This window comes from Protopterus annectens, chromosome 1.part1 (assembly GCF_019279795.1).
Source record: "Protopterus annectens isolate FY-2018-M chromosome 1.part1, PAN1.0, whole genome shotgun sequence".
NCBI classification, from domain to species: Eukaryota; Metazoa; Chordata; order Ceratodontiformes; family Protopteridae; genus Protopterus; species Protopterus annectens.
The window spans coordinates 1,243,254,144-1,243,269,372 of record NC_056726.1 but is presented as its reverse complement, the minus strand read 5'-3'; the positions used below and the strand labels follow the sequence as shown (position 1 = coordinate 1,243,269,372).

The 15,229-nt window shown below is 40.9% G+C and overlaps 1 protein-coding gene across 1 annotated transcript in view; it reads right to left on the bottom strand.

The window, feature by feature from the left end:
• The window catches only part of LOC122815957 (zinc finger protein 436-like), a 340,690-nt gene that overhangs the window by 108,411 nt on the left and 217,050 nt on the right, over nt 1-15,229 (bottom strand). The window contains exon 6 of the mRNA XM_044088843.1: nt 8,973-9,050. Within this exon, the coding sequence (XP_043944778.1) occupies nt 8,973-9,050 (78 nt within the window). The remainder of the gene's footprint in view (nt 1-8,972; nt 9,051-15,229) is intronic.

Genomic DNA, 15,229 nt, shown 5'->3' with positions numbered 1-15,229 from the left:
AGGCACTATGGGGCGGCAAGACCCTTAGCCAGTACCCAGAATCCCAGGGGCGACAGGTGCAGGCCATCTCTGGCAAAGTATCATGGCCCGTCAACCATGTTCTCCCAGACAGATACTGGATCCCCTTAGAATGACACCAGAAGCTTAGCCAATAGTTAAAGTCAATCATTTTGTCCTTGTACTGCGATATAATTCTGGGCGATTGCAGGACGTTACTCAGGGTAGGGTCATACCTGCCTGGGCTACAAGATCAGACAGCTCTTCCATGTCTCTTTTCATGTAGTCCAGGGAGGTACATCTCAGGTCATTCACACCAACATGGACAACGACAGAGTCATATTTGTACTTGTTGTGGAGTTACCTGAGTGCATGGGTTATGTGGCGGATCCTGGCACCAGACAGGCAGCTGACAGTAACCTTCTCCTTGTTTAGCCTGGTGAGTGGGACATCAGTGTGCCTGACTATAGAGTCACCTATGACTAGTGTGCTGGGTACGTTGTTTTACCTTATGGGCTGTGGTTCATTGGCACACTGACTCTGTGGGCTATGTGTTATTTGGGTTGTATTAGGGGCTGGAGGTTGCTTGCGCTTCTGCTTTGGAGGTCTGTGTTGCTTCAGCAGATTATTATTGATAGCCTGAATGTTTTTGTGTTTCTATGAGTGGATTTTGGTGGTATAGGTTTAGTGGGACTATGTGATGAGTGTAGTGTGGTGCAAGTGTTTACCTTCTCCTCTTGGCTGTCAAGTTCAGTCTTGGACAGAACTTTACCTCCAGTTTGACTAGATAACTGCATCTCTCACAGGCTGTGGTGTTGGGTGGTAGGAGGAGAGGGTTGTCTGTGTACATGAGACAACTGCTACATTGCTCCAAGATGCCCAGATTCATCAGCTAGACAGGAGAGAACACTGGGAGCTGGCCCTTGGACATGCCTGAATAAAAACTACTTTCCTCTAGACAAGTGAGGAAAATGAGTATAAGAGCTGTTTTTCTCTAAGCAAGTGAGGAAAGTAAGTACAAAAAATGTTTTCCTCTAGGTAAAGAGGAAGGCTGAGTGCTGTAGTAATTTGTAGCTTATTTAGTGCTAACAACAAGTTCTGAACAACTGCTGAGCATGAATAAGCAAATTCAAGTGCTAAAACTAAGAATCTGTACCTGGATCTTGTAGTAGATAGGCTACCTAGTGCTTAACACTCCCACTGATAAGCTACAATGATTGAACATTATGTACCAAAACTCTGGAATATAATACCCCTACACAAAGGTGGTCAATCTACCAAGTTATCCAACTATAGACCCATTGCTATACTCTCCCCTCTTAGCAAGATATTAGAAAAATGCATACACTTTCAACTACTGTCCTACGAAAGGCCACAGAATTACCTCATAAAGAGGATTACCGGCCTCAAACAGATGCCCAGTGCAGACTGTCTCAAAAAAACTCCAGCTTTACTCTGTCGCATATTGCCTACTCAGAGGCGATCTCTGCCTAACATACAAAGCTATGTCAAACCCACAGCTGTTGGACATGCTCCACGTAAAAAAATCCCAGTCCCTCTGAGCTACACGCTCTAGGGACCTAAACCTTGTCGCCACAATAAACAGAACATGCTGGAGAGATAGATTCCTGTCCCAGAGACATCCCATACTCTGGAACAAACTGCCTATCTATATCAAACAAACCTCCTCATTAGCACTCTTCAAGAAAAACTTGATGATTGGATGGGAGATAGGAAATTCACCCCGGGGATCACTTTTGTGGCTCTGCTTGACAGTGGCACAGGAAAATAATTTTCTTGGGTGGCAAAAGCCAGGGTACCGTTTGGCTAGGCTTATATAGGCCCTAGGGCCAATAGCCTAGTACCTACCTATGAACCTATAATACAAAACAACCTCCTCTCCAACTCCCAACATGGATTCAGATCTAAATACAGTACCACCACAGCCCTCTTAAGTTTCACAAACACCATCAACCACCATAGAAATAGTAACCATCTTGTCTCTTCCATCTTCTTGGATATGTCAAAAGCATTTGGCACTGTATCACATCAAAAAACTACTACTTGGCTTAGCATCTATCCATCTCTCTCTAGCTTCCCTTACTGGTTTCACAGCTATTTAACCAACTGACAACAATCAGTTATACGGAACAATGAAATCTCTACACTTTTATCCATCACTATAGGAGTCCCACAAGGCTCTGTTCTTGGCCCACTACTGTTCTCCATCTTTACAAACAGCCTCAGCTCCACCTCTCCCCATGCCACAATTATGCAGTATGCAGAGGATTCCACGGTCAGCTACACAGCCTCCTCCCTGCCAGACCACCTAAGACTCAGTCGGCTTTCACAGACATAGAACTTTTCCATAAAAAAAGGACAACTCATACTTAACCCAAATAAGACAAAGCTTATGATATTCTCAGATAAACTCCTAAATCCCCCTTCACCAGTGCAAACACTCTCATCCAATGGAACTATAATCAAACCAGTAGATAGCACAAAGTTACTTGGTGTCACAATGGACTGTGGCCTGAAATATGACAAACACATAGCCCTCACCATAAAAAAGTACATATTAAACTTGGATGATTATATAGTCTGGAACATTCCACACTCCATCAACTAGACATGCAATTGCCAGAACACACCTCCTCTCCACATTATATGCCTCACTCATTTTCTGTAATCTCAAAAAGAATGACCTATCTAAACTTGAAACATGCTACCACAAAATCGCTCATTTTGCTGTCAGCCTACACAATAGAATCTACCATTGTACTGTCCTGAAACAATTACACTGGGCCAGACATCCAAACTTACTAACACTCAACCAGCTAGCTATTGCCCACAGCATCCTATACCAACCTGAAGCCTGTCCTGCTCTAACACACCTAGTACATCCTTACAACACTACTCGCTCCCTCCGCTCATCTAATAAACTGCTACTGCAAGCAAGGAAACCCAATAACTCTTTTGGTGAATCTTTATTTTCATGTCAAATAGCAAACATTTGGAACTACACTTCACAACGCATACTTAATACCCCTCCGCCTCAAAATTCAAATTCCTTCTGAAAAATATCTAACCAACAACTGGTTCTGTTCCTGTATCATCCCTGGATAACTATATCTCTATACAGCTCTGTCCTGCTATACATCTTATTTTTACTCTGTTTGAACAAGCTTCTTGTATCTACCAATTCTGATTTGTATATACAACATGGCTGATTTAACCAATGTACAAGGACTTACTGTGTACAGGCATTTATTGCTTTTTCTAGTACATTTGTTTTATATATATATATATATATATATATATATATATATATATATATATATATATGTATGTATAAACCAGTCCCTTAACAAAAATGTATAGGAAGCAGAAACAAAGTCTATGTGAAAACGCTGTTATTTAACTTTCCAGTAAATTGCGTTTCAGTAACAGTTGAAAGCATGTGAGAATGTTCAGTTGCTTACTCAAATATAAATATACTGGTTTCTAAATACCTGTTATTTTCTTTACAGGCATTAAGTATGCCAATGTCCAAAGTGAAAAACAGACCTTAAAACGCTATTGTAGTGTTTTCAGTAGTAGCGTTGTATTAATCTTGCACGTATATACGAATTTACAACTTCCCACAAGCATTTTCAGAGCATTTACAGGAACCAACATCCAAAATAAAACGTGTAGCGTTTGTATATTAGCTTCCAACAGCTGCATAGAGTACAACCTCCAACTTCCAAGCATATAAAAGTTACACTTTCTTGTAAACTTCTTACCAAACGTTGCAAATACCAGCATACAAAGTAAAAATTGAAGACTTTATTGTGAGCGCTTTCGCGGTGGACTCAACCCCGCTTCATCAGACAAACAGCAAGTAAGGAACACCAAGAGATTTAAAAAGGAAAGGATGTGACATCACAATCCCTTTCCAATTAACAAACAATAGCGTTTTAAGGTCTGTTTTTCACTTTGGACATTGGCATACTTAATGCCTGTAAAGAAAATAACAGGTATTTAGAAACCAGTATATTTATATTTGAGTAAGCAACTGAACATTCTCACATGCTTTCAACTGTTACTGAAACGCAATTTACTGGAAAGTTAAATAACAGCGTTTTCACATAGACTTTGTTTCTGCTTTCTATACATTTTTGTTAAGGGACTGGTTTATACATACTTTGGGAACTTCGGATTTCTTGAGATATATATATATATATATATATTTTACTATTGTGTATTTCATTTTATTTCAGTTCTGATTATGTATATCGATTTTGATTGTTCATACTGACAGTTTTTTTCTTTTTTTGGGGGGGCTTTCCTCTTGGGCCTCTGCTGAAAAGGGGCCACCAGCCCAGTTGGACTAACTCGACAAATAAATGTAAAAATAAATAAATAAATGCCCCAAGTACTCTAGCCAAATTCTCCAAAGCCAATATAACCACCACCTTGGGTGTCCCCTGAAAAAGAAGCCTCAGAGAAATATTTCCTATTGCAACCATTTGAAGTCCTGAGTTATGGAGAACGAATTGCCAAAAAAAAAGAAGGTCTTGCATATACTAACAACAAGTTCTGAACAACTGCTGAGCATGAATAAGCAAATTCAAGTGCTAAAACTAAGAATCTGTACCTGGATCTTGTAGTAGATAGGCTACCTAGTGCTTAACACTCCCACTGATAAGCTACAATGATTGAACATTATGTACCAAAACTCTGGAATATAATACCCCTACACAAAGGTGGTCAATCTACCAAGTTATCCAACTATAGACCCATTGCTATACTCTCCCCTCTTAGCAAGATATTAGAAAAATGCATACACTTTCAACTACTGTCCTACGAAAGGCCACAGAATTACCTCATAAAGAGGATTACCGGCCTCAAACAGATGCCCAGTGCAGACTGTCTCAAAAAAACTCCAGCTTTACTCTGTCGCATATTGCCTACTCAGAGGCGATCTCTGCCTAACATACAAAGCTATGTCAAACCCACAGCTGTTGGACATGCTCCACGTAAAAAAATCCCAGTCCCTCTGAGCTACACGCTCTAGGGACCTAAACCTTGTCGCCACAATAAACAGAACATGCTGGAGAGATAGATTCCTGTCCCAGAGACATCCCATACTCTGGAACAAACTGCCTATCTATATCAAACAAACCTCCTCATTAGCACTCTTCAAGAAAAACTTGATGATTGGATGGGAGATAGGAAATTCACCCCGGGGATCACTTTTGTGGCTCTGCTTGACAGTGGCACAGGAAAATAATTTTCTTGGGTGGCAAAAGCCAGGGTACCGTTTGGCTAGGCTTATATAGGCCCTAGGGCCAATAGCCTAGTACCTACCTATGAACCTATAATACAAAACAACCTCCTCTCCAACTCCCAACATGGATTCAGATCTAAATACAGTACCACCACAGCCCTCTTAAGTTTCACAAACACCATCAACCACCATAGAAATAGTAACCATCTTGTCTCTTCCATCTTCTTGGATATGTCAAAAGCATTTGGCACTGTATCACATCAAAAAACTACTACTTGGCTTAGCATCTATCCATCTCTCTCTAGCTTCCCTTACTGGTTTCACAGCTATTTAACCAACTGACAACAATCAGTTATATGGAACAATGAAATCTCTACACTTCTATCCATCACTATAGGAGTCCCACAAGGCTCTATTCTTGGCCCACTACTGTTCTCCATCTTTACAAACAGCCTCAGCTCCACCTCTCCCCATGCCACAATTATGCAGTATGCAGAGGATTCCACGGTCAGCTACACAGCCTCCTCCCTGCCAGACCTCCTAAGACTCAGTCGGCTTTCACAGACATAGAACTTTTCCTTAAAAAAAGGACAACTCATACTTAACCCAAATAAGACAAAGCTTATGATATTCTCAGATAAACTCCTAAATCCCCCTTCACCAGTGCAAACACTCTCATCCAATGGAACTATAATCAAACCAGTAGATAGCACAAAGTTACTTGGTGTCACAATGGACTGTGGCCTGAAATATGACAAACACATAGCCCTCACCATAAAAAAGTACATATTAAACTTGGATGATTATATAGTCTGGAACATTCCACACTCCATCAACTAGACATGCAATTGCCAGAACACACCTCCTCTCCACATTATATGCCTCACTCATTTTCTGTAATCTCAAAAAGAATGACCTATCAAAACTTAAAACATGCTACCACAAAATCGCTCATTTTGCTGCCAGCCTACACAATAGAATCGACCACTGTACTGCCCTGAAACAATTACACTGGGCCAGACATCCAAACTTACTAACACTCAACCAGCTAGCTATTGCCCACAGCATCCTATACCAACCTGAAGCCTGTCCTGCTCTAACACACCTAGTACATCCTTACAACACTACTCGCTCCCTCCGCTTATCTAATAAACTGCTACTGCAAGCAAGGAAACCCAATAACTCTTTTGGTGAATCTTTATTTTCATGTCAAATAGCAAACATTTGGAACTACACTTCACAACGCATACTTAATACCCCTCCGCCTCAAAATTCAAATTCCTTCTGAAAAAATATCTAACCAACAACTGGTTCTGTTCCTGTATCATCCCTGGATAACTATATCTCTATACAGCTCTGTCCTGCTATACATCTTATTTTTACTCTGTTTGAACAAGCTTCTTGTATCTACCAATTCTGATTTGTATATACAACATGGCTGATTTAACCAATGTACAAGGACTTACTGTGTACAGGCATTTATTGCTTTTTCTAGTACATTTGTTATATATATATATATATATATATATATATATATATATATATATATATATATATATATGTATAAACCAGTCCCTTAACAAAAATGTATAGGAAGCAGAAACAAAGTCTATGTGAAAACGCTGTTATTTAACTTTCCAGTAAATTGCGTTTCAGTAACAGTTGAAAGCATGTGAGAATGTTCAGTTGCTTACTCAAATATAAATATACTGGTTTCTAAATACCTGTTATTTTCTTTACAGGCATTAAGTATGCCAATGTCCAAAGTGAAAAACAGACCTTAAAACGCTATTGTAGTGTTTTCAGTAGTAGCGTTATTAATCTTGCTGCGATATACAATTTACAACTTCCCACAAGCATTTTCAGAGCATTTACAGGAACCAACATCCAAAATAAAACGTGTAGCGTTTGTATATTAGCTTCCAACAGCTGTATAGAGTACAACCTCCAACTTCCAAGCATATAAAAGTTACAATTTCTTGTAAACTTCTTACCAAGCGTTGCAAATACCAGCATACAAGGTGAAAATAGAAGACTTTATTGTGCTTTCGGTGGACTCAACCCGCTTAATCAGACAAACAGCAAGTAAGGAACACCAAGAGATTTAAAAAGGAAAGGATGTGACATCACAATCCCTTTCCAATTAACAAACAATAGCGTTTTAAGGTCTGTTTTTCACTTTGGACATTGGCATACTTAATGCCTGTAAAGAAAATAACAGGTATTTAGAAACCAGTATATTTATATTTGAGTAAGCAACTGAACATTCTCACATGCTTTCAACTGTTACTGAAACGCAATTTACTGGAAAGTTAAATAACAGCGTTTTCACATAGACTTTGTTTCTGCTTTCTATACATTTTTGTTAAGGGACTGGTTTATACATACTTTGGGAACTTGGTTCTTGAGATATATATATATATATATATATTTTACTATTGTGTATTTCATTTTATTTCAGTTCTGATTATGTATATCGATTTTGATTGTTCATACTGACAGTTTTTTTCTTTTTTGGGGGGGGCTTTCCTCTTGGGCCTCTGCTGAAAAGGGGCCACCAGCCCAGTTGGACTAACTCGGCAAATAAATGTAAAAATAAATAAATAAATGCCCCAAGTACTCTAGCCAAATTCTCCAAAGCCAATATAACCACCACCTTGGGTGTCCCCTGAAAAAGAAGTCTCAGAGAAATATTTCCTATTGCAACCATTTGAAGTCCTGAGTTATGGAGACTGAATTGCCAAAAAAAAAGAAGGTCTTGCATATACTAAGTCCAAGATTGACATTTCTCAGAGTATTCCCTTTTCTCTGAGGTATAGCAATCTTAAGAGCTGGTATATATAAGTTTGGGGGATGTGGGGGGAGCTTGTCCCCTACAAAAAAGTTCAATACTTGCTCTTCTTCTGCATTTTTTTCAAATCTCAGGACTCTGTAAAGCTGGTTTCGACATTTCAGCAGGAAGCCACATCTACTCCGAAAAATATACAGCATAGTATGTCATCCCAGAAATTATTTTTTCAGTGGTGGATATACAGCAGAGAAGACAACCATTTTACTTTACATATTGAAACTAGAAGAAAGCAATACAACACAAATGTTATTGGTAGTCAACTTCCAAATAAGCCTCTTGATAGATACTTATTTCAAGATTCACCACAAAAGAAAAGAAAATGCAGATGACTATATGACAGTTTAATGTACAAAATCAGATGGGTGGCTAGCACTGGAATGTTTAAAAAAAAAGTTTTCCAAGGGTTGAGCTGTCTGGGTTTCATAGCTCTGATATGATAATACTCAGGCTCCACTTAAGATCTGGAATCTAGTCAAGCATCCACAACCCCTTTTTTCCCATTTTTTACACATGGGGTCAGGGTGTCACTTCAACACTGACAATCATCTAGAGCCAAGGTTTATACCGCCAGGTGGCTAGCCCTGCCATAAAGTTAAGCTCTGGAATATTAACGCACAACTTCAATACAAAGTGAAGCTTGTATAGATAACACCTGAAAAGACCAGCTTTTGATTTACTGATCCTAGAGTCAGACTTCCTTTACAAACTAGTATTAGCAGGGTTATTTTGAATGAATAACTAGGATGCAACACTGCAAACTCTTAAATTTAAAAGAGTTAATAGAGGTACAGACACACAAACATGCTAAAAGGCACAGATATGTATACACACATTTCCACCATGAAGACTTACCTTTCCCTGAGCTAGAGTTTTCAGACAATTCAGTTTTACTAGGCATAACCCAACTCGATGACAAAGTAGAAGAGACTCCTAGAAAGATAAGGAATCTGTATCAGTGCTCAGTAAACAGGTAAGTAATATTCAAAAGATAAATGCAGCAAATAAGATAAAGACAAAACATTCTGCTTGCATCTGGTGAGTAAATGTCCTTTTTCAGTTTACATTAAGATGGTCAAACTGTCTAATGCTAGTCTATCTTGGAGACGTACCTTTAGCTGAAGTATAAACACCACATGTAGCTCAACACTTCTACGTATTAAAGACCAGGAATTAATTATTTGCAGAAGTGTAACTTCAGTTTGAGATGACTGCCTGTGGTGAGGGTCACGGAACTTCAAGAAACAGCAAGAAGTTCAATGTTCAGTACTTCAGCCAATGCACCTCATGCCTTCATAAAAAGGTTTAATATACCAAAAACTCCTACCAAAGTAAAAGGATAGCTTTGCAATGGAAATATTTCTGATATGCACAGCTAGCTGACCAAGGTCACTTCAGTCGGGACACTATTCTTATCCCAAGTTCCAGTGAACTTGCAGCTGAAAATAAAATATACATATGTGGAAAGATATTATATATAACTGGGAAAACTACTCATGTACCAATACACTTCCCCAACGTTTCCTGGAATTCATTAATTCCAATGCCCTGGACCAGCTTGTTCTTATCCCCACTAGAGGTAGCAACATCCTTGACCTGGTCATTACTAACATGGGCGACCATTGCTCTACACCAATAGTCAATTCCCTGGTTAGATCTGACCTCAAACTAATCACCTGAAAAATCCACCCCACCCCCCGCAAAGGTAACCACCATGAAAAACTTCTCCAAAGCTAACTTTGAGCTCCTAAAAACAGAGGTGGATAACTTCACGGCACCCATGCAAATAGAGAATATTTGCATGACTGCCGAATCATACACCAATGCACTGTACGAACATGTACACAAATGCACGGATCTCGCCATACTCAAAAGAACCAAGACACACACTTCCAAAAATAGGAAGCCAATCTGGTGGTCCCCTGCCATAAACAAACTACAACAGGAGGAAACTGATGCGGAATAAGGTGAAAGTCCCAAGACTGGAAAAACTCCCTTATCAGCCTCAACAAAAAGTTGAGAGCCCTCATCAAATCCTCTAAAGCTAGCTATGAAAACAGAATTGCAGCAGATAGTAAAGACAACCACAAGGCCTTCTATAGTTATGTAAAGAATCTGCATGGCAATACTCACATTTGCTCTGAGCTACAGCACAATGGTACCTCCTATACTGAGCCAACAGATATTGCCAATATACTGGCCGACAGATTCAGTGCCAACTTTACCTCTCTCTCCCCTCCCAAAGGACCTATCACATCAACAATAGACTGCCAGGCACCCAGTATTACTGCTGCACAGGTTAAAACAGCACTGTCCAAAGCCAAGAATACAGCTTCTACGGGACCTGACAATATCCTTGGCTGTGTTCTACATGAACTACAGAGTGAACTGGCACCTCACCTGTGTGCCCTATTCAATCACAGCCTCACCTCAGGCTTTGTCCCTACCGAATGGCGCACTGCTACAGTCATCCCTCTCCACAAAGGAGGAGTGACTACAGACCATGGGAACTATCGAACCATTAGCCTAATGAGTCTGACATACAAAGCTACGGAATGCATCATCATGGACCTAATAAACAAGAATATAGGGAATCTCCAAACTCTGGATCCCACACAGTTTGGTTTTGTGAAGGGTAGATCATGCATGATCAACTTGGTCGACTTCTTTGAGTCAGTCACCAGAGCTGTGGATGAAGGCAAGGTGGTTCACAAAGCCTACCTTGATCTGGCCAAGGCCTTTGATACCATTCTCCACTCAGGAATCATAGAAAAAGTCAGTAAGCTAGGCATCAACCCCTATATCACTAGGTGGGTTGCAAACTGGCTCACAGATAGAACTCACAGTCTGAAAGTAGTTGACTTCACGTCAGACTGCAGAACAGTCACTAGTGGAGTCCCACAGGGTTCAGTCCTGGGTCCTCTCCTGTTTGGTATCTACTTCTCTGAAGTCCAGGCAAACTCGAAGGGCCTCTGGCTGACAAAAGTTCCCAGCCGATTGCAAGTTGGGAGCTATTATTAACTCCCCAAGTGATGTTGACATCCTACAGAAAGGCCTCACTGAGACCAACGACTGGTGTCAGAACCATGGCCTTAAGCTCAATGTCAAAAAATGTGTCATCCCCTTTGGGAAAAACCCAGTTCCCATGAATTACCACATCGATGGTAGTCCACTGAACACAGAAGGCATTATAAGAGATCTGAGAACACAGGTTCACAGCAACCTCTCTTTCAACCACCACATTGCCACTGTGGTCAGAAAGTCCTTCTATGTGGCACATCTCATTACTAAGGGTTTTGCATCCAGGAAGAAAGAGGTCATTGTCTCCCTCTACTCTTCCCTCATTAGGCCAGTCATTGAGTACAATGCCCCATTTGGCATGTACCTCAGTAGACACCTGCAACAACTGGAGAGGCCGCAGAATTACCTCACAATGAGGATTCTAGGCCTTAAACACTTGTCCTATATGGACATATTCAAAAAACTCCAACTATTCTCTGTCTCATATCACCAATTTAGAGGCAATCTCTGCTTGACTTGCAAAGTCATGTCTGACCCAGCTCTGTTGGAAACACTACATCTAACGAAATCCCAATCCCTCCGTACCACATGCTCTAGAGACCTCAACCTCATTAACACAATCAACAGAACATGCTGGAGGGACAGGTTTATAACCCAGAGACTGCCCATGCTATGGAATATTCGACTTCCCATACATGTCAAACAGAGCACCTCACTGGCCCTGTTCAAGAGAAATCTTGATGAGTTGATGGGAAATAAAAAAATTCACCCCGGGGATCACTCCAGTGGCTCTGCTTGACAGAGGCACTGGGAACTAAGGTCAGGTGGCACGATGCCAGGGTAATCCTATGGGCTATGCTTGTAAAGGCTGCAGGGCCATTAGCCTAGTACACACCTATGAACCTCTATGCATTCATAGCATCAATTACCACAGTAATATAATCCTGAGGCAATATACGTAGTTCAACAGACAGTGATATTGAAGGCTTTTACAACCTGGCAATCAAAACATAAACTAATTACATTAATAAATACAGACACAGAGCCCAACATAATGTTATGTATGAGGTTATTAAGTAAGAATTTCTCAGTGTTTTACCACAACATAAAAAAAAAAATACTTAAGACAGGTAAAATGTATCGGGATAATCACAGATGTTCTGAAAATATGGACATTTAAAAGTTATGATTGACCACAGGCAGAAAAAATGTGTTGGGTGCTGTGGAACGGTGCAGTAAAATCGCCTTCATTCAAAAACAAAACTTAAAAAAAAATGTACATTTCAAAACATTACAGTCAAAAAAGTACAGTTTTGTACCTACCATAAATGTAGATGTTCGAGTGCTAATACAGCTGCAGTCATAACAGATGGGTTCTCCTGCCGTCAGGCGGGTCCTCTGTCGGCCGAATTCCAAATTCTAGGTCTGGCGTCGGTTGTCGTCGCTTTCTTTCCTGACGTCAGTGCGACAGGGGTATATAAGACACAGCCGACGCCATTTTCTTCAGTCTTTCTTGCCCCAGATGTCAGGTGCCCCCAGAAGGAAGGCAATATATATATATAAAAAAAAAAATATATATATATATATATATATATATATATATATATATATATATATAATATATAATATATAATCATGCATTGCAATATAATCAAAAACCAGCAAGCAAATACACCATAGAAGGATAACCCAATCAAGTTGTAAGATGAGGAGTTAGCCACTAGGTCTGTACCCAGAGGGGAAGGAGGGAGGGAAACCTGGACTGCAGCTGTATTAGCACTCGAACATCTACATTTATGGTAGGTACAAAACTGTACTATGTTCATCGTGCATACAGCTGCAGTCATAACAGATGGGTAGAATCCCAAAGCTACGCACTTGGTGGTAGGCACTAGGTGGAACTGGGAGGAGGCAGAATGCCCTGCAACACAGCAGTGGCAAAGCCTGCTCTAGTTTTGGAGTATAAAGGTAGGTGGTAGTGTTTAGTGAAGGTATGCACAGAACTCCAAGTGGTTGCCTCCAAAATATCTTTGGTAGGGACTCCTCTGAGGAAGGCTGCAGAGGTAGCTGTGACCCTTGTGGAGTGGGATCTGATGCCTGCAGGTACAGATTTACCATGAAAGGAGTAACAAAACCGTATGCAGTGGCCAATCCATTTTGAAATTGTCTGTTTGGAAATTGGCTTCCCTTGAGCTCCTACAGCATAGGACACAAAGAGTTGTTCTGATTTCCTGAAAGGCTTTGTTCTGTCCAAATAGTAACGTAGCTGTCTATGGATGTCTAAGGAATGTAGCAGCCTTTCCCCTTTGTTTTGAGGATTGGGGTAAAAGGTAGGTAAGTGTATGGCCTGATTTAAAGCTACCCTGGATACTACCTTAGGCATAAATGACGGGTTGGTTCGTAGGGAAACCCTGTCCTGATGGAAGATGAGAAAGGGCTGCACAGCCAAGAGGGCTTGTAGTTCCGACACCCTACGAGCTGAGGTAATGGCCAGAAGGAAAGATGTTTTCCAGGACAAATATTGCAAATCTGTTGAAGCAGCTGGTTCAAAGGGAGGCAATGTTAATTTTTCTAGAATGTAATTAAGATCCCAGGCTGGTATTGGTTGCTTCCTTGGAGGTCTTATATTCTTAGCCCCTCTGAGGAACAGTCTTAAGAGTGGGTGAGAGAATAAGGGTGGATCAGTGTTGTATTCTGCAGAAATGGCTGAGGCATGGATTTTGATGGGGGAAAATGAAAGTCCACTATTCAACAGCTCAGCTAGATACTGTAATATCTGAAGCAAATTCAGTTTTCTAGGATCCTGGCCTTTTTTCTCATTCCAAGCGCAAAATCGTTTCCATTTTGCGGAGTAAGCCTTTCTAGTAGATGGCCTTCTGGCCTCCATTCTGGCCTCCAAAATGACATCCTGCACCTCCTTGGAGAGTAGGGTCTGTTGTGGTGTTAAGGAATTTTCCATGCAGCCAGATTGAGTGTTTTCAGCTGACTGTGAAGAGTTTTGTAGCTGTGCTGAGTCAGTAGAAGAGGCATTAGAGGTAGGGTACAGGGAGGAGAATGTGTTAGGCTCCTCAGGAGTGGGTACCAGTGTTGTCTTGGCCAGTCTGGAGCAATCAGTATCATCTTCGGTCTGTCTGCTCTTGCTTTCAAGAGCACCTTGGGCAGAAGAGGCAAAGGTGGGAAGGCGTAAACTGTTCGTGCTGCCCAAATGAAAGAAAGGGCATCCACTCTCCAGGCCTTTGGATGGAATGTCCTTGAGCAGAATTTTGTCAATTGATGATTCCTGTGGGAGGCAAAGAGATCTATGTCTGGCCTTCCCCACGCTTGGATTATCTTTGTAAACACTTGAGGATGCAACTTCCATTCGTGCGGGTCTGTCATATTTCTGCTTAGATTGTCTGCCAGTGTGTTTTCCAAACCTGGCAGGTACTGTGCTTGAAGTTCGATTTGCCATTCCAGAGCCATGTTCCAAAGTGACATGGCCAGCCTGCACAGGGGGTATGAATGTGTTCCTCCTTGTTTGTTTATGTACCACATTACTGTGGTGTTGTCTGTTCTTATCAATAATTGCCCTGGATGCAGGAGGTCCTTGAAACCTGTAATTGCATTTATCACTGCTAGCATTTCCTTTTGATTGATGTGAAGGTGCTTTTCCTTTTGGGACCATTTGCCCTGAATGCACCTGTCTGTCATGTGTGCCCCCCAGGCGTAGTCTGAGGCATCTGTTGTGATGACTTGATTTGCTTGAGACTTGCAGAATGGTAGACCTGTGTTTGTTTGGCATGCTTGGGACCACCACAGAAATTCCTTTTGCAAACATGGGATTAGTGGTATTATTGTTTCCAAACTGTGGCTGTGTTGAGACCATAGGTTTTTTAGGTACCATTGAAGTTTCCTCATATGCAACTTTGCACATGGGATTAGAAGAATGCAAGATGCCATGAAGCCCAGAGCATGCAGGATTTTCCTTGCAGCTAGCCTGGTACAATCTGCTAGTATTTTGAAGTACTGAGTTAGTTGCCCCTGTTTTTCTGGCGTAAGATAGGCCATCTGGGTGTTTGTGTCCAAGTTGGCATCCAGGAAAATTATTTTCC